The 27,076-nt window shown below is 35.1% G+C and overlaps 1 protein-coding gene across 2 annotated transcripts in view; it reads left to right on the forward strand.

Annotated features, from left to right (window-relative positions):
- The window catches only part of EXOC6B (exocyst complex component 6B), a 597,903-nt gene that overhangs the window by 283,829 nt on the left and 286,998 nt on the right, over nt 1–27,076 (forward strand). For both annotated transcript variants that reach the window (XM_047781788.1, XM_047781789.1), the window contains exons 9-11: nt 19,549–19,632; nt 20,514–20,560; nt 21,684–21,804. In XM_047781788.1, the coding sequence (XP_047637744.1) occupies nt 19,549–19,632; nt 20,514–20,560; nt 21,684–21,804 (252 nt within the window). The remainder of the gene's footprint in view (nt 1–19,548; nt 19,633–20,513; nt 20,561–21,683; nt 21,805–27,076) is intronic.

The raw sequence follows: 27,076 nt of genomic DNA on the forward strand, positions 1-27,076 counted from the left end.
GTAAATGTAAAATGGCCTTGAGAAGGTTTTTGTACCTTTAAGGAGGGAAAAAGAAATGATATGGTTAGCAAGTTTTTCCTTTTTATTTTAAGCTTTTCATATCTAACAAAGGGATGAAACATTCTTTCATTTAAACAATTTTGATGGCAGTTCCTTGAAACCACACTGGGCCTGTCTACTTCCCCTGAAGTTCAGTGACTTAGTCTCAGAAGTGTGATTGGGGGAAGGGAGAGTTTCAGGAGAAAATCTTCATCCTTTCCTGAGGGAGAAGAAAAAAGCTATCTTTATTAGGTTGCTGGAAATAGAGTGTTGGGAACTAGGCAGAAAAACCTGCATGAAAACGGGTTCAGTAGAAATAGCGTGAATTAGTATCAGAGAAAGTTGTCTTGCTATCAGTGAACGTTGTAACTTTGGTTTCCTTATGGGGTAAGAAAATGTACTTGAAAGAGTTGTTGAGAATAATAAATGAGATAAAATTGTTTTTATAAAGCATGTAATAGGTATACTGGTTGCTCAGTATATATTATTTGTAATATTTATTTCTTCTTAGCGCAACTGTAAGCTTGCCTCGTTCACTTCATCAAATCTTAAATCTAACCCACCTCATCAAGATTCTTAGGTAAAGTTTATTTTTAACTATATATTTATGTATAATTTTATGTAGGTATATATATTTATATGTATGTATATATTTAACTATATATTTATAGTTAAAATATACCATCTTTAAGAGGAAATTTTACTATATGCTTTTTAAAACCCGAAGCATAGGTTATTTCAGTTTTCCTTTTTTTTTCAGTATAGTTAAAAATATTTCTTTCCTTATTGCTTCTATGAAATATCCTTTGTGAAAATGGCAAGCACAGAAGATCCAGATTAATTTTGAGCAATATCTGTTTTCTCCAACAGTTTTTGAAAGCATGAAAATAGAAAAGGAGTTCCTGCTGTGGCATAGTGGGCTGAGAATCCAGTTGCAGTGGCTCAGATCATTATGGAAGCCTGGGTTCCATCCCAGCCCTGCACAGTGGGTTAAAGAATCCTATATTGCCGCAGGTGTGGCATAGGTCTCAGCAGCTTGGATTTAGTCCCTGACCCAGGAACTTCGATAAGCCGTGGGTACAGCTATTTAAAAAAAAAAAAAGCTCAAATTGTAATCCTCTTTAGAGAAAGTTAGACAAAAAAGTCTTTTTTTCTCCATTTGACAATATGAGCTATAGCTGTAAGGTATTCTACTGTCAACACCCCAAACTGCTGAGTCCTTTCATGCTAGGAACTTTGGGTTTTTCCCACAGCACTTTCACACACTTTATCTCATTTGAGCCTCAGAATACCAGTCTGACATAGTGAGCAACTTACATTGACTTGGTGGTTGAGGGAACTGAAGCTCAACAAGATTAATTGAGCTGCCCAATGGATGACAGTGCTAGTGATGGGCAAAAATAAGAGCCAAGCTTGATTTCACATTGTGTTTGAAACCTCTTTTTCAAACATAAAGAGGTTTTTTTTTTACTTCAGTGTATTATTAATGATTCTCTTGCAGGGCAAATGTACAGTAAGTAAAAAGACTTTTTTCATAAATATACATTCTGAATGTATTACTAAAAAATAAATGCATTGCCCTTCTTTTACATTAATATCCAGTCTTTGAAGTTTGAGAAGGTTTATTGTTTATAAAATTTTTAACTGAGAAAGCAATGCTCTTGGTAGTTTCTGGAAAAAAATATGTTGAAAATAATTGTAATGGCCTATCATGTAATATTGGAAAAGACCTGGAAATTAGGTATGAATACCTGGAGAAAGTCAGTCATATAAACCACATAGGTTATGGCTTAGAAAAAAGATGGGGGTAAAGAGAGAAGATGGACAGAATGTGTTTAATATTTTGCCACTTAGATTGGGAGTGTTGGCTTATGAGGAACTCTAATAATGTGTTAGTGTCGTCATATAAGGTCTCTTTGGGCCTGTCAGGGTTCTGCCACTGCCATGTAAAATTTCAGCTTTGCTGGAGTAGTTCTCTACAGTTCATCCTAAGGGTTTGTTTTTAATTAGAAATTACCCTGTGCTCTCTCTCTGCTCTTCATTCTAAACCTGGCTTGGGAAAAATCAAGAGGGGAGGGGCAGGTGCTAATGATGCTGTTTTAAAAGGATCACTGCCAGCCCTAGGTTAGGCAGAGCCAAACTCAGTCTGGACTACTCTTAGGGTAGATCATCCTTCCTTGAGTTGCCAAGTAGCCTTTCATAATGCCAGGTTATTGTGCAGTTTGTTCCAGGATCAAGCTTCATTTGGATTTTGCCATTCAGAAAAGAGCAAAAATTTCCTCTTTCCAAGCAAAAGCTTTATTATTTTCTTAAGGGAAACTTTCAGATCATTGGCTATTTCAAAAGACCTTTTGTTGAAAGTTTCTACTGTGTAGGGTGTCTTCTGTTGCCTAAAATCATCCTGTATAGTTATGGTAGAGTTGCATCCTTGATGTTTACAGGTTTTGATAAAAAAAAATAGAATTGGTAATGTTAACACTAATGAAGTAGACGTCAGAACAGAGAAGATTGCCAGAGACAGAGATACATTATATAATCATAGAAGGATCAATCCATCAAGAAGACGTATAAGCCTAGGTGAGTATACCCCAAACAATAGAGCTGCTAAATTGTGAAGAAAAAACTGAGAGAACTGAAAGGAGAAAGAGAAAAAATTCACAATTAAAGACTGATACTCCCAAGCTCTTTTCTCAACTTCGATAGATAACTAGACAGAAGATCATCAAGGATATAGAAGAACTTAAAGACACCATCAGCCAAAAAGGTGATGGCCATTTATAGAACTTTGTACCCAACAACAGCACAATACACATTCTTCTGAAGCATACACAAAAAACACATACATAGTTAGACCATATCATGGGCCACAAAATAAATCTCAACAAAATTTGAGATCAGAACAATGAAATTAGACAAGAAATCAATAATAGAAAAATCTACAAATGCTTTGGAGGTAAATAACATACTTTGATATAATGCTAAAATCAAAGACGAAGTCTTCAAGGGAATAAAGATATATATTGAACTGAATGAAAATGAAAATCTGTGGAAGACAGCTGAAGCAGTGTTTGGAGGGAAATTTATAGCACTTAATTGCATACATTAGAAAAGAGGAAAGATCTCAAATCAGTAATATATGCTTTCACCTCAAAACCCTGAAAAAAAAGGCCATCTCAATGCAAACAGAATGAAGGAAATAATAATAAATGCAGAAATCAGTGAAACTGAAAACAGGAAAACAATTGAGAAAACAATGGAAGAAAGAGCTGGTTTTTTAAAAGATTGGTAAAATGGACAAACCTCTAGTAAGAGTGGTATAGAAGAAAAGAGAGGAGAAACAAATGATCAGTATCAGGAATAAAACAGCCGGTATCAAGGATATTACTATAGAAATTATAAATATCAAAAGGCTAAGTGATCACTGTGGGCAGCTCTACACACATACATTTGAGAACTTATAAAATATCAACCAATTGCTTGAAGAACAGTACCTGCTACAATTTACCTATTATGAAACTGATAATTTAAACACTACTGTAGCTATGAAGGAAACTGAATCCATAATTTAAAAACTCCCTTATATTTCTAGGGCCAGGTGTTTCACTGGAGAATTTCTTCAAACATTTATAGAATAATTAACGTCAAATTCCATACAGTCTCTTAGATGATATAGGAAAGAGCCCTTTCCATTTTACTTTATGAAGCTAATAATACCCTGATACAAAACCAGACAAAGATAGTACAGAAAAGAAAAGTACACACCAATATCTTCATGAATAATATAGATGTAAAATTTCTTAAGAAAATATTAAGTAGAATTTAGTAATATGTAAAGAGAATATATTACCAAGTAAGGTTTATTTCAAGCCTGGTAAGGCTGGTTCAGTGTTTAAAAATCAGTCAATGTGGAGTTCCCCTCATGGCGCAGTGGTTAACAAATCCAACTAGGAACCATGAGGTTGCGGGTTCGACCCCTGGCCTTGCTCAGTGGGTTAACGATCCAGCGTTGCCGTGAGCTGTGGTGTAGATTGCAGATGCAGCTCGGATCCTGCGTTGCTGTGGCTCTGGCGTAGGCTGGCAGCTACAGCTCTGATTAGACCCCTAGCCTGGGAACTTCCATATGCCGTGGGAGCAGCCCAAGAAATGGCCAAAAGACAAAAAAAAAAAAAAAAGAAAAAGCATCTGACACAATTCAAACCCATTCATGATTTAAAAACAAAGCAAACCCTTCAAATGAATAAAGAGCATATGCAAAAACCTACAACTAACTTTGTATTTAAGGGTGAAAGACTGAATGTTTTCCAAGATCAGGTACAAAGCAAAAATACCTGCTCTCACCATTCTTTTTCAACACAGTGTGGAAAGGTCCAGTCAGTGTGGTTAAAACAAGGAAAGAAGATAAATGGTGTACTGATTTGAAAGGAAGAAATATATGTCCCTGTTTACACAAAATATGATTATTTATGTTGAAAATCCTAAAGAATAAAGATAAAACCACCTGATAAAAATAAGTAAATATAGCAAGGTGGCAGGATAAAAGATACGAAAGAAAAATCCGCTGTACTCCTGTGTGCTAGCCATGAACATATATATATATATGTACCAGTACTAAAAATACAATACTATTTATGATTGCTTTTTTAAAAGATATGCTTATATGTAAATTTAAAAGACCATGTGGAGGATTTGTATGCTGAAAAGTACAAAATGCTGATGGATGAAATCAACAAAGATACAAAGATACAAATACATGGAAAGACATATGTTCCAATCCTATGTTCAAGGATTGAAAGACTCAACACAGTAAAGATGTCAGTTTTAGCAGCTGATATTCAGATTTAATGAAATTCTTATCAAAATCCTAGGAGTATTTTTTGTGGATATGGACAAGATTTTTCCAAAATTTTTATGGAAAGGGAAAGGAACTAGAATAAAAGAATTTTGAAAAAGAAGAATAAAGAGGGAAGACTCAAAGAATAAATTTCAAGATTTATTACATAGCTACAGTAATCAAGGCAACATGCTCTTCTTATACCATACCCCAAAGTTAACTTAAAATAAACTACATACTTAAATGTAATCATTGAAACCATAAAATTCCTGAAAGGAGACATAGGCAGTAAGCTCTTGACATGGGTCTTGGTGATGAATTTTTGGATTTGACTACAAAAGCGAAGGCAATAATAACAAATGGGACTACATCAAACAAGAAAACTTCTGCACAGCAAAGGAAACAACAAAATGAAAACACTGTCTACTGAGTGGGGAAACGTATTTGCAATATGAATACTCGGTGAAGGAATAATATCATTAATATGTAAAGAACTCATGCAACTCAATAGTAAAAAACAAATAATTCGGTAAAAAAGTGGTCAGAGGACCTGAATAGATTTTTTTTTCCTTTTCTTTTTTTAGTAGCTGTACAGGGCGAATGGAAATTTCTGGGTCAGTGTTGAATCTGAGCCTCACCTGTGACCTATGCTATAGCTATGGCAACACTGGATCTTTTAACCCACTGTGCTGGGCCAGGGAGCAAACCCATGCCTCCAAAGTGACCAGAGCCAGAGCCACTGCAGTTGGATTCTTAACTCACTGTGCCACAGAAACTCCCTTAATAGATATTTTTCTGAAGAAGATATACAGATGACCAACAGACATGTGAAAAGATGCTCAATGTCACTAGTCATCAGGAAAAAGCAAATTAAAACCACAATGAGCTATTATCTCACACCTATTAGAATGACCATTACCAAAAAAGGCAACAAATAATGAGTGTTGGTGAGGATGTGAGAAAAAAGGAACCTTCCTGCATTGTTGAAGGGAATGTAAATTGGTGCAGCCATTATGGAGAACAGTATTGACTTTAACATCATGACTTTAAGAGCATGATGCTAAGCAAAATGATTCAGACAGAGGAAGGCAAATCTATATGTTTTCACTTACATGTGGAATCTGAAAAACAAAACAAACAAGCAGACCTAACAAGTCAGAAACAGACTCATGTGTTCTAAGAACAGAATGGTAGTTCCCGGAGAGGAGCGTGGCTGAGGAGTGGGTGAAATGGGTGAAAGGGGTCAAGAGATGTAAACTTTCAGTCATAACATTAAAAAATCTTAGGGATATAATGTACAGCACAGTGACTCATCAATAATATAGAGCATACTTGAAAGTTTCCATGAGAGTAAGTCCTAAAAATTAAGTTTGTGTGGTGATGGATTGTAGCTGGACTTACTGTGGTGATCATTTCACAGTGTATGCTGATATCTAATTATCATGTACACCTGAAGCCAACATAATGTTGTATGTCAGTTATATCCCAATAAAAATCTTTTTAAAATGTCTACTGTTGGCAGAGGAATGGACAGATCAGTGGGAAAGAAGAGAGAATTCAGAAATAGACCCATTAAGATATTTGATAGTATTGCAGAAGCAGTTCAACAAACGGTGCAGGAATCATTGAACATTCATACACCAAATAGTGAAACTTGAGCTACTTCTCACTTCTTTATAAAAAGTAATTCAAAGTTGATCATGACTTAAATGTAAAATGTAAAACTATAAAATTTTGGAGAAAAAAATAGGAGAAAATTCTCAGAATTAGAGGTAAGCAAAGAGTTCTTAGACTTTACTCCAAAAGCACTTAATAGAAAAAAAAATTGAAAAGTGGACCTCATTAAAATTAAAAGACCCCGGGAAGAGGGTGAAAAGCCAGGTTACAAAGTGGGAGAAAATGTTTGCAAACTGCATATCCAGCAAAAGGACTAGAATCTAGAATGTGTAAAGACTTTTCAAAACCCAACAGTAAAAAACCAAGCAGTCCAGTTAGTATATAGAAAAAAAAGACATGAATAAACAATTCAACAGCACAGATATACAGATGGAAAATCAGCACACGGAAACATCTTTTGTTCAGCATCATTAGTCATTAAAAAGAATTTAAAGCCGCAATGAGCTATTGCTAGACTTCTATCAGAGTAGTGGCTACACCAAATTCCATTAAGATTTCTGGTGGGAGTTTAATGTTTCAGTTACTTTGGAAAACAGTTTGGCAGTATAAAAAACTAACCATGCAGTTACCGTCTGACCCAGCAATTGCACTCTTGGGCAGTTATCCCAGAGAAAAGAAAACTTTGTTCAGGTATTTTACATGCCTAATAGCAGCTTTGTTCTTAGTAGTGCCAAATTGAAAACAATTTCCATACCTTTTAGTAGGTGAATAAACTGTGGTACATTCATATCATATCATCACGGCATATTACTCAGCAATAGGAAGGAAAGAACTGGATGAATCTCCAGATAGCTGTGCTGAGTGAGATAAGTCAATCTCAAAGGTTATGTACGGTTAAAAATTCCATTTATGTATCAGTTTTTAAATAACAAAATTATAGAAACGGAGAACATATTACTGCTTGCCAGGAGTTAAGTCAAGACGGTGATGGTGGGAAGTAGATATATCTACAAAAAGGACTCTTGAGGAATCCATAGTTTTGGAATTGTGTGCCTGGAATGACTGTATCAGTGACAATGTCTGGGTTCAGTAGTGTACTCTCCTTCTCTAGGATGTTCACCATTGGAAAAATCCAAGTAAAGGCACATGGGGTCTGTCTCTGCTATTTCTTATAATTGCATATAAATCTGCAATTCTCCCATAATAGAAAGTTTAATTAAAAATTGGTATTAAAGTAAATTTTATTCGATTTTGTTTCCTTTTTTTTTCTCTTGTATTCCTACATTTTTTAACCAAATGTTGGCTGAATATGTGTACATTTATCCATTTTTAGGTAGTCTATTTTTCTGAACATCTGAAGTTCAGTATGACAGATTTTTTATTCTTACATTCGGAATTTGTCTCATTTCTTAATGGGGAGAAAAGGCATAGTTTTATTTATATAAAATTTCCCCCATCCGCACTTAACTGTATAAAGGGCTACTTTTGGGGGTGTGTGTGTGGCAAATTTGATTTTGAAATGTAGGGAGCAGCCATGTGTCTTTAATAAAGCAGCCATTACATACATTTATATATCATAAAAACAACGTGTATAGCTCTTTCAGTTTATAAAGTACTTAGGCTGAGCCTCAGATTTTGTGCTTTTCCTGGCATTGACTTCCTTTAATATACATGAGAAGTCACTTAAAAGCTATATGCCTAGTTCTTTTTGTATAAAATCTTATATTGTCCTTAAGCCAGCACTTTCCATTTACTTATTGTTAATGGAGAACTATTAATAATGTCTCATTGCTTTCATCTCCATGAAGTGACTGTGTGTAACAACTGTGACATGATGGTATTATTTTTATTTACATTTTTAGATGCTACATTTTCCTGTGAGTTCTTTTGTAATTTTTCAGAGGCCCTATTCATTTGGCAACAAAAAACAGATTAAGAGATTGTCTGGCAGAGTTCCCGTCGTGGCGCAGTGGTTAACGAATCCGACTAGGAACCATGAGGTTGCGGGTTCGGTCCCTGCCCTTGCTCAGTGGGTTAATGATCCGGCGTTGCCGTGAGCTGTGGTGTAGGTTGCAGACGCGGCTCGGATCCTGCGTTGCTGTGGCTCTGGCATAGGCCGGCGGCTACAGCTCCGATTGGACCCCTCGCCTGGGAACCTCCATATGCCACACGGGAGTGGCCCTAGAAATAGCAAAAAGACAAAAAAAAAAGAGATTGGGAAATTTTAAACTTCTAAATTGTGACACACTTCAGTAGTTTTTAAAAGATTGACAGGTGTGAGTTAGCAGAGACTTCTAGTCATCATAGTCAAACCATCATGCTGTACACCTTAAACTTATACAGAGATGTTAAGTCAATTATTCCTCAATAAAACTAGGAAAAAAACATGAAAAAAGAAAAATTCTCTTGCTAATTGTTTATACATTAATTAAATTATAACATGATTAGCACATTGTATGTGCATATAATTGTATGTATATTCAGGTTATTCAGGTTAGCAGTTCCCTAACAAAAGGGACACTTATCTTAAAAGTGAAATCTAGTTCTTTTTCCTGATCGATTACCTTAATCATAAAGGAAGTCTGGGTTTTTGTTCTAGCCAGGTAGGTAGGCTGTAATTTTAAGCAGTTTGGTTTGCTAAGCATGATTAAGACACTGTTCCCTTTGAGGTCTACCCTTTTGCTTCTAAGGTACGACTGTTTATCATCTTGGGTCAGAGGTTATAAAAAGTAGTCATCAATTAAAGCTTTATTGGTTGTAATTGGTAATGCTATGAAAGGAGCCAGCCAAACTGAATCTGATAATAAAAGACTCTTTGTTAAAATATTTAATAAATTAACACTCTCTCATGAAAGGAGGAAGCTAATTACAAAGCCTAAGTTTGTTAATCATAATGTTTACTTTCTTCAAAAACACAGACTCAACTACTCCATAATCATTAGACATCAGATTTCTTTCTTTTTCTTTTTAAAAATTCTGCAGACTTCTGTCCTTCCCGGAGGGGATTGTTTTTTTCTATAGCTCGGGCTTAGGATATGGCAGAAAGAGGAAATGCCAAGACAAACATAAGTTACAAGGGCCGTCTTAAAAATAAACAGGATTCTGTTGGAAAGAGGGACTGCCTTTGCACGCTTCAAAAAGGGTCAGAAGTTTATATAGATTTACTTTGTAGCCTAATTGAGTGATATCAAGAATTGCGACATTTGGAAAGTAATGGTTTTTTTTGTTTTGTTTTGTCTTTCATAATTATCTAAAATGGCAAGTATCCTTTCCTCATGCTTAGATTTTTTTTTTTTTTGAGGTGTTTGACAGTGTTGTGGTTCTTGAACTCTAGACATTTTTCAAAGCCCTGTTATAGGTTAAGTGGAGCTATGACACATGCCATTTCCACCACACTTGAATGACCTTGCCATGGGAACTTTCCGAGTGGGCTTTTACATCTGTGAATCAAATGAATGTTTCTAGATTTAAGCAATAGGCGACATCTTGGGTTGGTTCTTTACATGTGTTTCTGTAGTCTGATCTTTAGGGCAGTTCTAATGAAAGAAAATCCTGCTGTGCAAATTAGCCATATGGTGAAGTGTAATATCCCGCTGAATGTCATTACAGGGCCCTATGATATGTGCTCCCCTTTTCACAGGGAAGCAAATTAAAACGGCCCTTTCAGGGTTCTTTTTTTTTAAACACTCTGTGTAAACCTGTCTTCACTTGGATGCTGGACAGTTAAAAGGGAGTTCTCCAGCTGCAGTCAGGGTGGTGAAATTACAGGCTTTGCCCAAAACCAAATGGAAATATTGCTTCCTGTAGGCAAAGCCTGAAGAACAATGGCGTGTGCTTCCTTCCTTCCATTTCCCTCCCTTGTTCTTTGTGTGCTTGTCTTTAGCCATTTCTGAATCCAGGGGTTAATTTTCTGTTATTGTGATGGATGAGAAGTACTCTACCTACTCTCTAGTAGACCTCATATCCATCTCTACAGGAATGCAGCACTAGATGAAGTGCTGTTTAGCCAGATAAATGGCACAGTAAATATTTAATGAAGATAGAAGGTCTGTACCTCTTTCCCAGTTGTGTAGACATATTGCCCATATGAAGTAGTGTTGTCCCAGCATAAGGTTTTTTTTTTTTACAAAACTAGACATGTAGATTTCCACTAATGTCTGGAGACGTGGGACTTGGAAATTGTATGAAATGTTCAGGATTTTCCTGTGCATGGGATACATTGTAATTTTTATGAAGAAAAAGAAATCCAGAGAAGGTCTTTCATTTGGACTTCTGTTCCCCCACTGTGACCAAGGATCACATGCACCTGACTTATTTGATTACTAGGGCACCTTTGTGGCCTATAGCAGCTAAAATTAGACTTAGGTTTGTTAGTAACAGATTTTGTCACTTTTACATACAAAAACAAAAAGCCTCACTCATTTGCCCACATTAAGTGGCAATACTGTGTATGTTTCCTATGTTTATATCCAGACAAGTGTCTAGACACATGGGGAATTCAAAGTTGTCACTTGTGTTTTTATTTTTATTTTTAAACATTTATTCAAAGCCCATGTTTGTTCCAGCATTTGTGTGACAGTTTATAGCATGTGTTTGAAGAAAGGAAGTTGGAACAGTGTTGTGCAGGAAAAGTGGATCATACTGAATTATGGTGTTCTAGAAAAAATTTTTGCATGCAAAAGTGAAAAGAGTATGTACAATATGATCCTACTTGTATATGTGTATATGCACATGTGTGTATAAGTGAAATATCTGTCTGTTTGGAATCAAAAAATATGTGTGAGGGAGTACAACAAATTGTAAACAGCAGTTATCTCCAGGTGATGGGATACTGAATGACTTATTTAATAGATTGAAGTACAGGTGATTTTCAGTATTAGTTTAAGGTATACAACATAATGATTGAAAATTTTTATAGGTTATGTGTATACATATTAAAATTTTTTATAGGTTATATCCACTACAATTATTAAAATATTGGCTTTGTTCTCTGAGCTATACAATAAATATATCCTTGTAGCTTATTTATTTTATACCATTGGTGGTTTGTACCTCTTAATCTCCCACACTTATCTTGCCCCTCCTTCCTGCCCTCTTCCCACTGGTAACCACTAATTTGCTCTCTATATCTATGAATCTGTTTCAGATTTGTTGTATTCTTTTGTTTATTTTATTTTTTAAATTCTGCGTATGAGTGATAACATACAGTATTTTTCTTTGTCTGACTTATTTCACTAAGCATAATATTTTCTAGGTCCATTCATGTTTTTAAAAATGGCAGAATTTCATTATTTTTTATGGATGAGTAATATTGCATTGTATGTACCATGCAGTTTATCATATGATATGTATATATGGCAACTCATCTACTGGTTGTGATTTAGTTTGCTTCCGTATCTTGGCTATTGTAAATAATGCAACTCTGAACATTGGGGTGCATGTATATTTTCAAACTAGAGTTTTTGTTTCCTTCAGATGTGTACCCAGGGGTGGAAATGCTGGATCACACGGTAGTTCTATTTTCATCTTTTTGAGGGACCTCCATATTGTATCGCATAGTGACTGAACCAATGTACATTCCCACCAATAGTGTACTAGGGTGTGAATGGCCTATTTTTCCCCCTCTTTGCCTGATACGTATTATCTGACTTTTTAAAAAGTTACATGTTTTACTTTTGTAATTAACAATAATTAAAAAAGAGGGAAACAGAGTTCCTGTCGTGGCACAGCAGAAATGTATCCAACTAGGAACCGTGAGGTTCTGGGTTGGATCCCTGGCCTTGCTCAGTGGGTTAAAGATGTGGCGTTGCCATGAGATGTTGTGTAGGTTGCAGACTGGCTCAGATCTGTTGTTGTTGTGGCTCTGGCATAGGCCAGTAGCTGTAGCTCCGATTCGATCTCTAGCATGGGAACCTCCATATGCTGTGGGTGGGCGACCCTGAAAAGACAAAAAGACAAAAACAAACAGAAAAAAAGGGAGGCAATATAGAAAACACAGCTAAAAGCAAAAGATTTAAAACAATAACTATTTCTAGCGTAGCCTGAGGAGAAATGGGTTATTTCCTTATAAAATTTAGTGCTAGAATTAGATTTAGATTAGATTTGGGGAATTGGTAGTAGCTTTTGGAGCATTTGTGTTTTAGTGCCTTTCTCCAAATTTATCATACCAGGTGATATCATATTTACATTAAATATGAATTTATAAAGCACCCAGTGAAGTGAAGAAGTGATTAACAGAATCTGGAGAATATTTTTTTCTTTTGTTTTGGCATTACGTAAAAATAGAATACATTTTGGAGTTCCCGTTGCTGCTCAGTGGGTTAAGAACCCAACTGGTATCCACGAGGATGTGGGTTCAATCTCTGGCCTTGTTCAGTGGGTTAAAGATCCAGCATTGCTGCAAGCTATGGCATAGGTCGCAGATGCGGCTTGGGTCTGGCATTGCTGTGGCTGTGCTGTAGGCTGTGGTGTATTCTAGTTTTAAAAAACTAGAATGTGTTCTGTGACTATTTAGCTCTTCTTACATAGTTGTTCTGTAAGTGAATGATAAATTTGTCATGAAGACTTCTTTATAGTAAAAACTATAGTATTTAAGTTAAATTTCAGATGTAATATACACACTTAATGTTAGAAAATATTAAATAAAGCCTTGGCTTCTAAGTCTTTATTAACTTCTAAAATAATGTAGATGCATTAAAGTCTGAAAACTTGTAGCACTCGATAAATAGGCTGATAATTAACATGACATTGAGTTGAAATAAAATTTTAAATAAAAATGGGACAAGGGGCATCATCCTAAAAATTGAGAGGAACCATGATTCTAAAAATGATTTTCTGTAGGAACGAAAAGAAAATTTAGGAAATTCGTTTGATATGAAAAAGATATAACCTCTGTAAAATGGGGACACAAATCTTTAAAAGAATAGAGATAGAAAAACAACAGGATGAGTAGGAATAATTATAAAGAAATAATTATTGCAATAGCAGATAAAATACATATATAAAAATGGAGTCATAAAATATTGATTAATATTTTATTCATACTTTTAATCAGTTTTCAAACAAATATATGTTGAATGACAGTTATTCTAGCGTCTATGAACACAACAGAGAAACAAGAAACTTGTTCTCGGGGAGCTTGCATCTTAGTGAAAGGAGGTGGGCAATAAACAAATAAACAATATAATGTCAAAGGGAGATATGTGCTATGCAAATAATTCAATGAGGTTTATATATTAAGTAAGACTTTAAATTGCGTGTAGAAAAATCTTCTCTAAGCAGGTGATATTAAAAGTTATATACTTACTATAAGAAAGAGCCAGGCATATCCAATGTGGAAGTCATTATTATCAGTTTTTCCAAATACAGTCAATTTTTGATATTCATGGTAGTTATATTCTGTGTAGTTACTGTAAATACTGGGTTACGAATACTGAACCATTGCTCTTAGGAGAAATACAAGGTTAAGTTCCTATGAGCTTCTGATCGCAACATTTTCTTCAACCAATCCCAAACCAATAACCTTGTTTTGTGTGTGTGTGTGTGTGTTTCTCTTTAAAGATACCTTATTTAACATATATTATTGATTGATCAACATTGAATTCATGGCCAAAAGAACTATAATTCATGCCTGAATAAGGCTTACCTAAAATGTGCTTTCCCTGTAAGACACATCTTGCCTTCTTGAGTTTAAAGCCCTAAATAGCACTTCAGTACTTTGTTTGGGGGCTATTTTAAATAGCAAAACCACCAGGAAGAAATACAAAAAAATGCAAGGTATACTGAGAGCCAACAGGTACATGAACAGGAGCTCTATATCAGTAATTATCAGGGAAATGCAAATCAAAACCACAATGAGATATCACCTTATCTGTTAGAATAGGTGTTATCAAAAAGACAAGAAATAGTGTATTGATGAGAATGTCGAGGAAAGGGAACTCTTGTGCACTGTTGGTGGCAATGTAAATTGGTTCAGCCACTATGAAGAACAGTATGGTGGTTCTTAAAAAAATTAAAAATAGAATTACTATATGATCCAGCAATTCTACCTCTGGGTATTTTTCCAAAGAAAACAAAAATAGTAACTTGAAAAGATATTTGCATACTTATGTTCCTTGCAGCATTATCTATAATAGACAAGATATGGCAAGAACCTAAATGTCCATCAGTGAATGAATGGATAAAGAAGAATGTAGTATATATATACAATGAAATACTATTTATTTATACATAGGAATGATATCTTTACATTTGCGATAAGTGAATGGACATTAATAAGTCAGACAGGGAAAGACACATACTCTATAGTGGCTCACTGTATGTGGAATCTAAACAAATGAACAAAACCCATCTAGACACACAGATAGAGAGAATAGATGGGTGGTTGCCAGAGACAGAGGGTAGGGGTTGGGGGAATTGAACGAAGGTAGTCAAAAGGTACAGTCTTTCAGTTATAAAATAAATAAATCCTGGGGATATAATATATAGGATGGTGACTATAGTTAGTTATACTACATTATATATTTGAAATTTGCAAAGAGTGTAGATCTTAAAAGTTCTCATCACAAGAATAAAACTATGCGTAACTATGTGGTGACAATGTTAACTCGTGATCATTGGTGATCATGGTGATCATTTCACAGAAAATACAAATATTGAGTCATTATATTGTACATCTGAAACTAATAAAATGTTATCTTATTTATATCCCAATTTTTCAAGAAAGCACAAAAGTTTGAAAAACTTGGCACTACATTGCCCATGAAAAGGCTAATTGTTTATAGTTTGTGAACTGAAATAAGAAGAGAGAGTGTTGCCATGTTTGGCTACAGCTAAGAACATGTGCATTGGGCAACTCAGAATTTTCACCCCTCTGAGCATGTCCTTCAATACAAGTGACATGAGTACTGATTTTGAGGATACAAAGAAATTTTAGCAGGTAAGCAAATATGCAAATTTGGAATCCATGAATAATAATCGACTCTATATCCCTTCAGTTTCCTCTCTTGTCAAATGACACCAGCAATCAAACCAGTAGCTTATGTTAGAAACCTCACATCAGGCTTCTTTCCTTTATGTCCTTTACCACATATATTCACTCAATCATCAACTTGTATCTCCAAAATGTACGTCAGACTCTTCCGATGGTTTTGTAGCTGATTTTTCCTTCCTTCCCTCTACTCACTGCATTACAGCTTCCAGGTGTCTAAAACTGAAGTCCACATATCTTAACATTATTTACAAAGTCCTCCAGCCTCATCATGACAGGATCTCATCCCTCTCCTTTACACTCTGAAGTTCCAACCATGAAGAATTTCTTTCAATTTATGGAATATGTGATAACATTTGTCTTTGAACCTCTCTGTCTCTACAATGAATATTTTTTCCCCTTTTCTCCTTACCTGATTTATTTCAATTATGAGTGTAAATGGAATTTTTTTCTTAACATCTTTCTCTGACATTCCTCTTACCACACCACTCATACATATGACTCCAATCCACTCATACATATGATTCTCTAGTTTATTTTGATATAATTACTTGCTTAATTTCTACCCCCCACCGAAGACTATAAATTCAGTGAGGAGATTCTCAGTACCTATCAAATGGTAAGCACTTTATTTACATTAAGTGACTTATTTTTCTGTAATATTGTGTGTATTGGTGCATAAAATTTTACCCAGCCTTTGGAGCACTGCAATACTAATGACAAAATGAAAAACAAAACAAATTTTGACTTGCCTTTCTATTGTTTTACAGCCATTTATTTATATCTTTTAGGTTTGAGGTGGCTTTCTTTGGCTTGTGTTTTCTTTGGTTTTTCATGTGAGTAATTAAAGTAGCTTGAGGCAAAACTCATTGTCTGTTGACCTATTTGTGAATAGGCAGGCACTTCATCAGTTGCTCAGCTGGATTGGTCAGACATCTGTTTCTCAAATTCCACCTGTAAGCATTGAGTTGACAAAATTGGCAAAGGAAATAGAATAATCAGAGGTGAATTTATTTAGCATCTGCTAGGGAAAAATCTAACTCATTTTCGTAAATGGGGAAGCCACACCTATTAGATAAATTGGTCTTATGTTTTAATTTTATTGAAAGGCAAAATATATATAGTTTAGAATTAAGCAGAGGTTCATGATTTTGTTTTTATATAGAATTTCATCTTGTGTATTTTCAATCATGTATGGCAAATAATTAACTTAGTATACTATGTTCTAATTAGGAGGTTTTCCCTAAATTCTCAGCTAAGTGTATCTTGGCTCCAAAACATGTTGAAAGTGTAACGTCACACTAAAATAATAAAGGGCCTTTAGGGCTGTTAACCTTAAAATGAAAAGCCCTTCAGTGTGTACAGAATGTAATTGACATTTAATAATACCACTATGCTGTGAAATGGTGACAAGTTGGGAATAAATTTAACAAACCAACAGGCAGTTTCCACTTCTTATTTTTAAATAGAATTATTTGCTACCTCACTCACTTATGGACTAAGAAAGCCTTGAAATAACTGTCTTAATGCTTGATTTTTCTCTGTTATAGGCAGAACAATTCAAATGTGTATAGTTATAATCAATTTAGTGTTTTAAAACCTTTGTTTTTAAGCTGCACCAGGGGTTAACAAACCATGACTCATGGGCCAAATCCAATGTGTATCCAATCTGTATAACATGTAAATGTTTACATTTTTAAATGGTTAGGTTAAAAAAATTGTAAGAGGAATTAATATTACATGACAGGTGATAATTATATCAAAGTCTCATTTCAGTTTCCATAAATAAAGTTTTATTGGAACACAGCCACACTCATTTATGGATTGTCTACGGCTGCTTTTGCACCACAGCAGCAGAGTTGAGTAGTTGCTCACCAAGTCCATACATACTATCCTACCGTTTATAGAAAACATTTGCCAACCCCTGAGCTACCCTATTGAGTTTGCATGGTTTGGTACCTTAAATCAATATTCCCAGTTTAGGGATCCAGCAAAGAAGTCACGTTGAATAAAATTCTTCACACTTTTGGGAAAGTGATGGAAACTGAACTAGGTATTGCATGGAATTTATCCTCACATGGGCAGGGCTTTCACTTCATCACTGATTTTCATCTTACTTATGTTTTAAATAAGCACTTACGTGGTGGTTATTATTTATCAGACATTATTCTAAAAGCTTTATAACTCTTCTAAATCCTTGTAAGAACCACATGAGGCTGGCATCTCTGTTCCGCAAAGGTATAAACCATAGCTCCTCTATTAGCGAAAGTTAAAGAGTTAAATAGTGGAAGTTAAATGAATGAAAGGGAAGTTATACAGCTAATCATATGAGCTATACAACTAATAAGGGGCAGTACCATGATTGGAATAAAACTTTCTGCCTCCAAAATCAGCACTCTTTCTTAATTTTTTTTTTTATGTTGTGGCCACATCCGTAGCATATGGAAGTTCTTGGGACAGGGATTGAATTGAGCTGCAGCTGTGACCTATGCCACAGCTGTGGCAATGCTGAATCATTTAACTCACTGCTATGGGCCAGGGTTCACACCCACACCTCTGGAGGAACTGGAGCTGCTATAGTTGGATTCTTTTTTTGCTTTTTTAGGGCTGCACCTGTGGCATATGGAAGTTCCAGGCTAGGGGTTGAATCAGAGCTGCAGCTGCCAGCCTACACCACAATCACAGCAGTGCAGCATCTGTGACCTACACCACAGCTCGGGGCAATGCCAGATCCTTAACTCACTGCGCGAGACTAGGGATCAAACCTTTATCTCATGGTTACTAAAGTTTGTAACGTGCTGAACCACAGTGGGAACTCCGTGTAGTCGGATTCTTAACTCACTGCACCACAGCAGGAACTCCCCAAATCAGTACTTTTAACCACTGTACAATATGGTCTCTCCCTTTCTACTCTTGTTTATTTAGAAAAGTCTTGGGTTGAGAGTAGAGTTTAATAGTAGGGATGCATCATGTTTTAAAAGCTTTGAGCCTATATCACTTTCCTAGGACTGCTGTAACAAAGTACCATAAACCGTGTGGCTTAAAACAAAAGAAATTTGTTCTGTCACAATTTTGGAGGCTAGAAACCCAAAGTCAAGATGTTGGAAGGCCATCCTCCCTCTGAGATTCTAAGTAAAATCCTTCCTTGCCTCTCTTTGTTTCTGGGGGTGGCCAGCAGTCCTTGGTGTTTCTTGGCTTGTAGCTCATCACTCCCATCTCTGCTGGTGTTACCATATTATGTTCTCTCTGTGTTTCTGTCTTCATACAGCATTTTCCTCTCCTCCTTTGGACACCAATCATATTGGATTAGGGCCCACCCTACCGTAGTATGACTATGTCTTAATTTAACTAACTATATCAGTAATGACCCTATTTCCAAATAGGGTCAGATCATGAGATTCCCAGAAGGACAGAATTTTGAGGGAGCATTATTCAACCCTAGTTATAGGGCTCATGAGTTTGCTCTATTCTCTAGAGCATGTTTCAGTTTAAGCCCAGAAACCCTAAATGAAAGGTGGAAACTGTGCACTAATAATTTCTAGGGGTTTGTTTCTTCCTTTTTGGTATTAATTCTATGCTAAATTATATTCTATCTGGGAAGACTGAATTATTGTTCTCAGAGCATACCTTTTTCCTGCTTCCCTTTGGCCCTTCACTCATGATTTATTTGAGACTAGTTTTCATTTTGCATTTTTCTTCTGGAATGTTCTATGAAATTTTTTAGAACTATTTAACTATTTTCTCAACAGTTATAACCTATAAGATTGTAGGTTTGTCTTCATTCTGTGAATCTGTAATAACTGATCCAGAAATCAGCTTTGGTGTGTTGGGCATTGAGTTCTGGTAGTATCTTCATAAGAATCTTTTGTATCCAGATCTATTGGGATTTATAACTAAGGTTCAATAAATTGTGATAATTATTTTTATTTTTCAATGATATCATTGTTAAAATAGCCAATTTTGAGAAATATGGGCTGCTTCAATTTCAGATCTGGGAGTGTCTCTTTTTCCATGAAATACTAAAATAAGCGGCCCAACTGCATGAATCCATTTCCTTTCGTTTGTTTTATAGGGTGCCCGGGAAACATTTGAGAACTACTACCGAAAACAGAGGCGAAAACAGGCTCGTTTGGTGCTTCAGCCTCCATCTAACATGGTAGGATCATCACCTTTACTTTTTCCCCCTTTTCACTTTTCTTCTCTGGTATCTTTTTAAATTATTTTGCGTATGTGCTTTTTCTTTTTTAAAAATTTTTAATTTTTTTATGTAAAGAGGGTTTTTTTTTTTTTTGGTCTTTTGTCTTTTGAGGGCTGCTTCTGCAGCATGTGGAGGTTCCCAGGCTAGAGGTCTAATTGGAGCTGTAGCCAGCAGCCTATGCCAGAGTTACAGCAATGCGGGATCCGAGCCATGTCTGTGACCTACACCACAGCTCATGGCAATGCCAGATCCTTAACCAACTAAGTGAGGCCAGGGATTGAACCTGCAACCTCAAGGTTCTTAGTTGGATTCATTTCCGCAGTGCCATAATGGGAACTCCTGGATTTATTTGTAAATGATTTTTTTTTCCACTGTCACTGTTTTACAGTGTTCTGTCAATTTTCTACTATACAGCAAAATGACCCAGTCACACATGCATATTACATTCTTTTTTCTCACATTATCATGCTCCATCATAAATGAGTAGATATAGTTCCCAGTGCTGTACAGCAGAATCTCACTGCTTCTCCATTCCAAAGCAATAGTATGCATCTATTAACCCCAGATTCTCAGTCACTCTGGGGACCACTTTTGGTAGGTGTGACTTGCACTAAGAAAGTAGCAGCTAACATCTGTTGATTGCTCTCTGTCAGGCATTGTTCTAAGTACTAGATATGTATTGTTCCATTTCAGCCCCACTGTAATGATATAAGAGAGGTGCTAATAGTATATTTAACTTATAGACTTGGGAATTGAGCCTTAAGAAATTAATTAGTTGGTTTTTACTGTCTTAATGTATCAAAGCAGAAATAACCTTTTTCTTCTTTGCTTCGTTGCAGCATGAAACTTTAGATGGCTACAGGAAGTATTTTAATCAAATTGTAGGGTGGGTATATATGTGTGTATTTTTTAATTTATACACTTTCAATATTTTACATGCTTTTTGTGAGACTTGAAAAAATATCACAAGTGTTCTTTGGGAAATTCTTTTTCTGTTTTAAAATTCTTAGAACAAGATTTAGTTTTGACTATGATGATTTTAGAGGAATGTCTATTGGTTTCAACATTATATTGTTGGAGAATACTTTTTGTGGCTTAAGGGAGAAAAACATTGAATTGTAATCTTATTATAGTTGATGTTTTGTTTCCCCATTCTTGTTAAGAGGGAACCAAATAGTCAGCAAAAGCTGGCAAGCTTTTTCTAAAAGGGCCAAATAGTATAGTATTTTAAGGCTCAGCAGGCCATATGGTGTCTGTTATAGCTCTTCAACTCTGTTATTATAGTACGAAAGAAGCTATAGATAACATGCAAATGAGGGATCATGGCTATGTTCCAAGTAAACAATATTTATGAAAACAAGCAGTGGGCCTTGTCACCATTATCTAGAGTATATATGCTAGTATGGAATTGCAGTTCCCAAATAAACATCCTAAATATAGGCAGCTTATTCTAGTTGCAAAGAAAATGACTGCAGTGAGAAGAAAGGGAAGTGAGTTAGATTGTTCCATAAGATTTCTTTTTTTTTTCCAAATTTAGATTTTTTCAATGTACTTGACAGCTTCGGTTAAAATGTATCATAACAATTTAAAGAATTTTTAAAATTAGTATACATATTGAGGCAAGATAGCTGAAGACAATTTAAATGCATAAAAATTGGGAAGCCGCAAAAAATGTTTAGTTTTTTAAATTGGCTTTTTCTTTTTTTTAAATTTTTTTTTTACTTGTAAACATTTTTCATCCTTTTGAAATTGCTGGATGACATGGTTAACATTTAATAGAAAGGTAAGTCCGATTTTTGTAGACGTGGTTAGGATGATATCATGATTAGGGGTATAATTCTAACCCTAAGAAATCTGATTTTGTTTGTGATATCAAGCACTATCCTTAAGAGAAAATGACTAGTATTAACTTTAGATTTGATGGCAGCTCTTAAAATGTTTGTCATATCCTGAAGATAGTAGTCAAACTAATTTCTGACAGCTGTGCTTTCTTTTTTCCTCAATCTTAGCTTTTTTGTGGTTGAAGATCACATCTTACATACAACCCAGGGCTTAGTAAATAGAGCCTACATAGATGAACTGTGGGAAATGGCACTTTCAAAAACCATTGCAGCACTCCGTACTCACTCGGTATGTACAAAGCCCGAGAGAAGTTCTTACTTCAAGCTGATTATCTCTGTACCATTCAGTCTTCCTACTGCTTTAAAACCATCATATGTGTATTGTTTGGAATCACCTATTTGGAGCCATTTCCGTCAAAGATACTAGAAGTAGCCGTTTAAAACTGAATGTTCTCTAACACTAAGCTCTCTTTTGTGGATGCTCTATGCAGTAAGAAAACAACAGCTAACATTTACTGATTGCTCTTTATGTCTTAAACATTGTCATTATATTGTGTACTTCATATGTATTTCATTCCCAATGCATCCCTATAAAGTAGGTGCTATTTTTATATATACCATATATTCTGGGGAACTCAATGTCAGAGAAGCTAAGGAACCGGCCTAATGTCACCCAATAAAGATGGAGCTTGGTTTCAAACCTTGATGGTATGATTCCAGAGCCCACTGGAATTCTTAGCCACTACTCCATACTGCCTCTAAAATAACTATTAATACTCATTTGGAGTTCATAGATTTATTCTTACTCTACAGCATTTCAATAAGTTGCCTAATTATGAGTTTCCACAATCTATTGATCTATTTTATGATAGCATAAATTTTTGATGATAATCTACTTTATTTCAGGTAGTGAATTAACTATACTTTTATTCATTAAGTGTTGCGATCAAAGAGTTATATTTTAATTGAGGGACATTCCCAATAAATAAAAAGAATATCAGACAATGATAATGCAATGCAGACAATTAAAACAGAGTGATAGATTAGGACAACAAGACACTTGTTTTTGACTGGTTTATCTGAAGTGGCATTCTGTGATCTAAATATCAAGAGTCACTATTTATGCAAAAATCAATTGAGAACATTCCAGGTATAAGGAACAGTAGTGCAAGGGATCTGAGGTACTCTTATGTATGAAGTGTTTGAGGAATAATAGTGAGGAAACATAAATAAATTAAAAAATAAACCTTTGAAAGAAACAGAATTGTCATTTTTGCAGATGATATATCTTTATACAATGAGAATTCAAAGCAATTTATAGAAAAATTACAATTAATGGAAGGGGTGATTGAGTTTACTGATACACAGTCATTATATGAATTCAATTGTTTTATAAACCAGGAATCAAAGTTGAAAAAATTTAAATTTTTGAAAGATCAAATTGATTCAATAGCATACATAAAAAGTAGTAGAAATATCTAGCAAAGATATTTAAGACCTCCATGGATAAAATTCTAAAATGTTTTTGAGAAACTAAATGGATTAAAGAAGAATTAAATAAAATTGAGAGAAATACCATGTTATTGAGTTTTTATTGTAGCTATCTATTCTCTCAAAATTGATTTATAAATTTAATTAAAAGTCTCAATAATTTTATTTTTGGGAGGGTGAGTACCTTTCCAACCTGATTTAAATATTTTTAAGCCAGTACAAAAATCCAAGAACAGCTAAGAAACTCCCTAAGTTTGAGATAAGGTAGGTCATTTTCCTCTACCAGTTATTGAAACGTAATTTAAAAATCATATCAATATAAGACACTCTGATACTGTCATTAGATAGGCAATGGGATAGATTATAGAGCCTCTGAAAAAGATCTTTGATATTGATAGAAGAGATGGGATTGCAGATCAGTGGGCAGAGGACAGACTTTCCAATGAATAGTACTAGGACAACCAACTATTAGTATGGGGACAATAATATACCAACACATGGATTTCAGATTGATAACATATCAAAATGTTAAAAGTAAAACTATAAATCTTTTAGAAGATAGTGTTAAAGAATATCTTTATGATTCATGATAGGGAAGGAGTTCCTAACTAAAATACGAAAGGCACTAACCATATAGGAAAAGATTCATACATTAAATATTAAGCTACATTAAAAACTGTAAGAAAAAAACCAAAAAGATAGTGTAAAAAATAAGCTATATAATGAGAAATTATATTTTTAACACACAAAATCAGTGAAGAACTTATATAAAATATATAAAGAATTCCACTACTCGTCATTAAAATAAAGACAGAAATCTCAATAGAAGAAACAAGCAATGGATTTAAAGAGGTACCTCACTAAGGAAGGAATTCACTTGGCTGAGAAACATGTGAAAGGTGCTCAGATTTAATGCATCAGTGACATGCAAATTAAAACCAAATGAGCAAAAACAAACAAACAAACAAACAAAAAAGGGAGTTCCCGTCGTGGCGCAGTGGTTAACGAATCCGACTAGGAACCATGAGGTTGCGGGTTCGGTCCCTGCCCTTGCTCAGTGGGTTAACGATCCGGCGTTGCCGTGAGCTGTGGTGTAGGTTGCAGACGCGGCTCGGATCCCGCGTTGCTGTGGTTCTGGCGTAGGCCTGTGGCTACAGCTCCGATTAGACCCCTAGCCTGGAAACTTCCATGTGCCGCGGGAGCAGCCCAAGAAATAGCAAAAAGACAAAAAAAAAAAAACCAAATGAGGTAACACATAAGAGTTAGTAATGAAAATGTTGATAAAGACATGAAGCATTTAGAACACTTATATACTACTAAGGGAATGAATTTAAATTGGTAAAACCCTTTGAAAAATTTTAACATCATCTTCTAAAATTAAAGAGCCTCATGAACAGAAATTCTTTTCCTAACTGTATTCCCTTGAGAAACTTGCCCTAAGTCACCATAATACACATACAAGACTATCTATTCCAGCATTGTTGAATTTTCAAAATTAGAAATGATGTAAATGTCAGTTGATAATAAAATGAAAAATTTGAGTTAAACTCATAACAGAATATTGTACAACATGAAAGTGACCATACTATAGCTATATACAATAGCATGGATGAATTTCACAAGTAAAATATTGAATTATAAAAGCAAGACATAAAATTATCCATAGTTTCTTCCATTTACATAATGTTGAGAAAGAAAATATTGAGTGAGGCTGAGTATTTATGTGGTTACAAAGAAATAAAGAGAATGAACTGACAAGCCACAAACTGGGAGAAAGTCTTTGCAAAACATATCTGATAAAGGACTGGTATTAAAAATATATAGAGAACTCTTAAAACTCAACAACACAACAAAGAAGGGACAAAAGTTCTGAACACCAAATGGCAAGAAAGCATCTTTTTATAAAAGATGCTCAACAACCATGTCATTAGGGAAATTAAAACAACAGTGAGCTACCACTGCACACAACAAGGAGCCACATTAGTATGGCTAAAATCCAGAATACTGACAACACTAATGTTGAGGAGAATGTGGAACATCTAGAACTTTAATTCCTGAGAGGAATGGAAAGTGGTACATCCAGCTTAGAAGGAAGTTTGGCAGTTCCTACAAAAGAAAATAGTCTTATACAATCCAGCAAGTGCAATGTAGGTATTTGCCAAGTAAATTGAAACTTAAGTTACCACAAAAATCTTCCCACTCATGTTTGTAGCAGCTTATTCATGATAGACAAAACCTGGAAGCAAGTTGTCCTTTGGTAGGTGACTGGATAAAGAAACTCTGGTACATCGTTATAATTGAATATTATTCAATGGTAGAGAAGAAATAAGCTATCAGTCCCCCAAAAGACATGGAGGCAGCTTAAATGTATATTGCTAAATAAGAGAACCCCATCTGAGAAGGTTATAGTCTCATATGATTCCAACTATATGACATTCTAGAAAAGGCTGAGTTATGGAGATAGTCAAAAGATCAAGGTTGCCAGGACTTGGGAGAGGGGTGGAGGGATGAATAAGTGGAAGACAGGGAATTTCTAGAGCAGTGAAGCTATTCTCTACAGTATAGTAATGGGATGAAATATGTCATTATACGTATGTTAAAGCCCATAGATTATATAACACAAAGAGTAAACTCTAATGTAAATTATGGTCTTTAGTTATTAATAATGAGTCAGTACTGGTTCATCAGCTGTACCACATGTTACCACCAAATGTTATGCAAGTTGTTATAATAGGGGAATCTGCGCATGAGTGTCAGTGTAAAGATATACAGGGGGACTCTCTGTACTTTCTGCAAAATTTATCTGTAAATGCAAAATTCCTATAAAATAAAGTTTCTTAAAAGTACAAAGAAACAAAATGAAGGAAAAACATGGAAATAATTATCATATATGTCATGATATTGGTTTCCTGAGTGGAGAGGAAATAAGTTGTGTTAGAGTATCTGGGTGCTTCTGGCATGCTGGTGCTGTTCAGTTTTGTTTGCCTGGTAAAATTGTACATACAAGTTCTATTCATTATTTTTTATATGTTCTATATTTATAATTTAAAAAAACTATAGAAGAAGGAAAAGGAAAGAAGGAAGCCAAAAAAGGGGGAAGTCAAAGACAAACGTTCTTTTCTTTTTTTTTTCTTCTTTTTTCTTTTTTTTTTTTGTCTTTTTTGGCCGTTTCTTGGGCCGCTCCCGCGGTATATGGAGGTTCCCAGGCTAGGGGTCTAATCGGAGCTGCAGCCACCGGCCTACGCCAGAGCCACAGCAATGCGGGATCCGAGCCGCGTCTGCAACCTACACCACAGCTCACGGCAACGCCGGATCGTTAGCCCACTGAGCAAGGGCAGGGACTGAACCCGCAACCTCATGGTTCCTAGTCAGATTCGTTAACCATTGTGCCTCGACGGGAACTCCGACAAACATTATTTTCTTGGAAATTTATGACTAACATAATAGAGAAATTTAATTCAAAGATTAAGTAGATAAAACTCTATATCATTCTCTAATCAAAAAACAGTCAAATATATATCCTAAAATATAGAGCAAAGACATGAAGAGTTGGAAAATACGGATGGAAAATTAAGAAACATGGATGATTGATGTAGATTTTTGGTTGTATTTAACGGATATTTAGAAAGAAGGGACCGTCGCAAGGAGGGGAATTTAATAATTAAAAGAAATAAATTTTCCTGCGGTGAAAAAAGACTAGATTATGAAAGTTGAAAGGATGCATCTTTTTGTCAGGCCGGGTAAATGAGGGCAGGTAATTTTATCACATCTGAAATTGTGTATTTGAGTTAAAAGAAAGGCATTTCCAAACACACGAGGATTCAAAGTTTACTTTTCACCCATCCTGTCATATTGGTGTTTTACCACAAATGAAAAAGAAATCCAAAATATAAGATGGAATAGGATTAAATAAGATGTGTGCAAAAAATGAGCATAAACCTCATAGATAAATCTAAATAACTGATTGTTTGATTATTTGTAAAGTTTAATGTTATTAAGAATCCCTACAACCTATTATATTGAGATAGGTGCTCTCAGTGCCCACTGGGGTTTTTGTTTGTGTGTGTATG

This window comes from Phacochoerus africanus, chromosome 5 (assembly GCF_016906955.1).
Source record: "Phacochoerus africanus isolate WHEZ1 chromosome 5, ROS_Pafr_v1, whole genome shotgun sequence".
NCBI classification, from domain to species: Eukaryota; Metazoa; Chordata; class Mammalia; order Artiodactyla; family Suidae; genus Phacochoerus; species Phacochoerus africanus.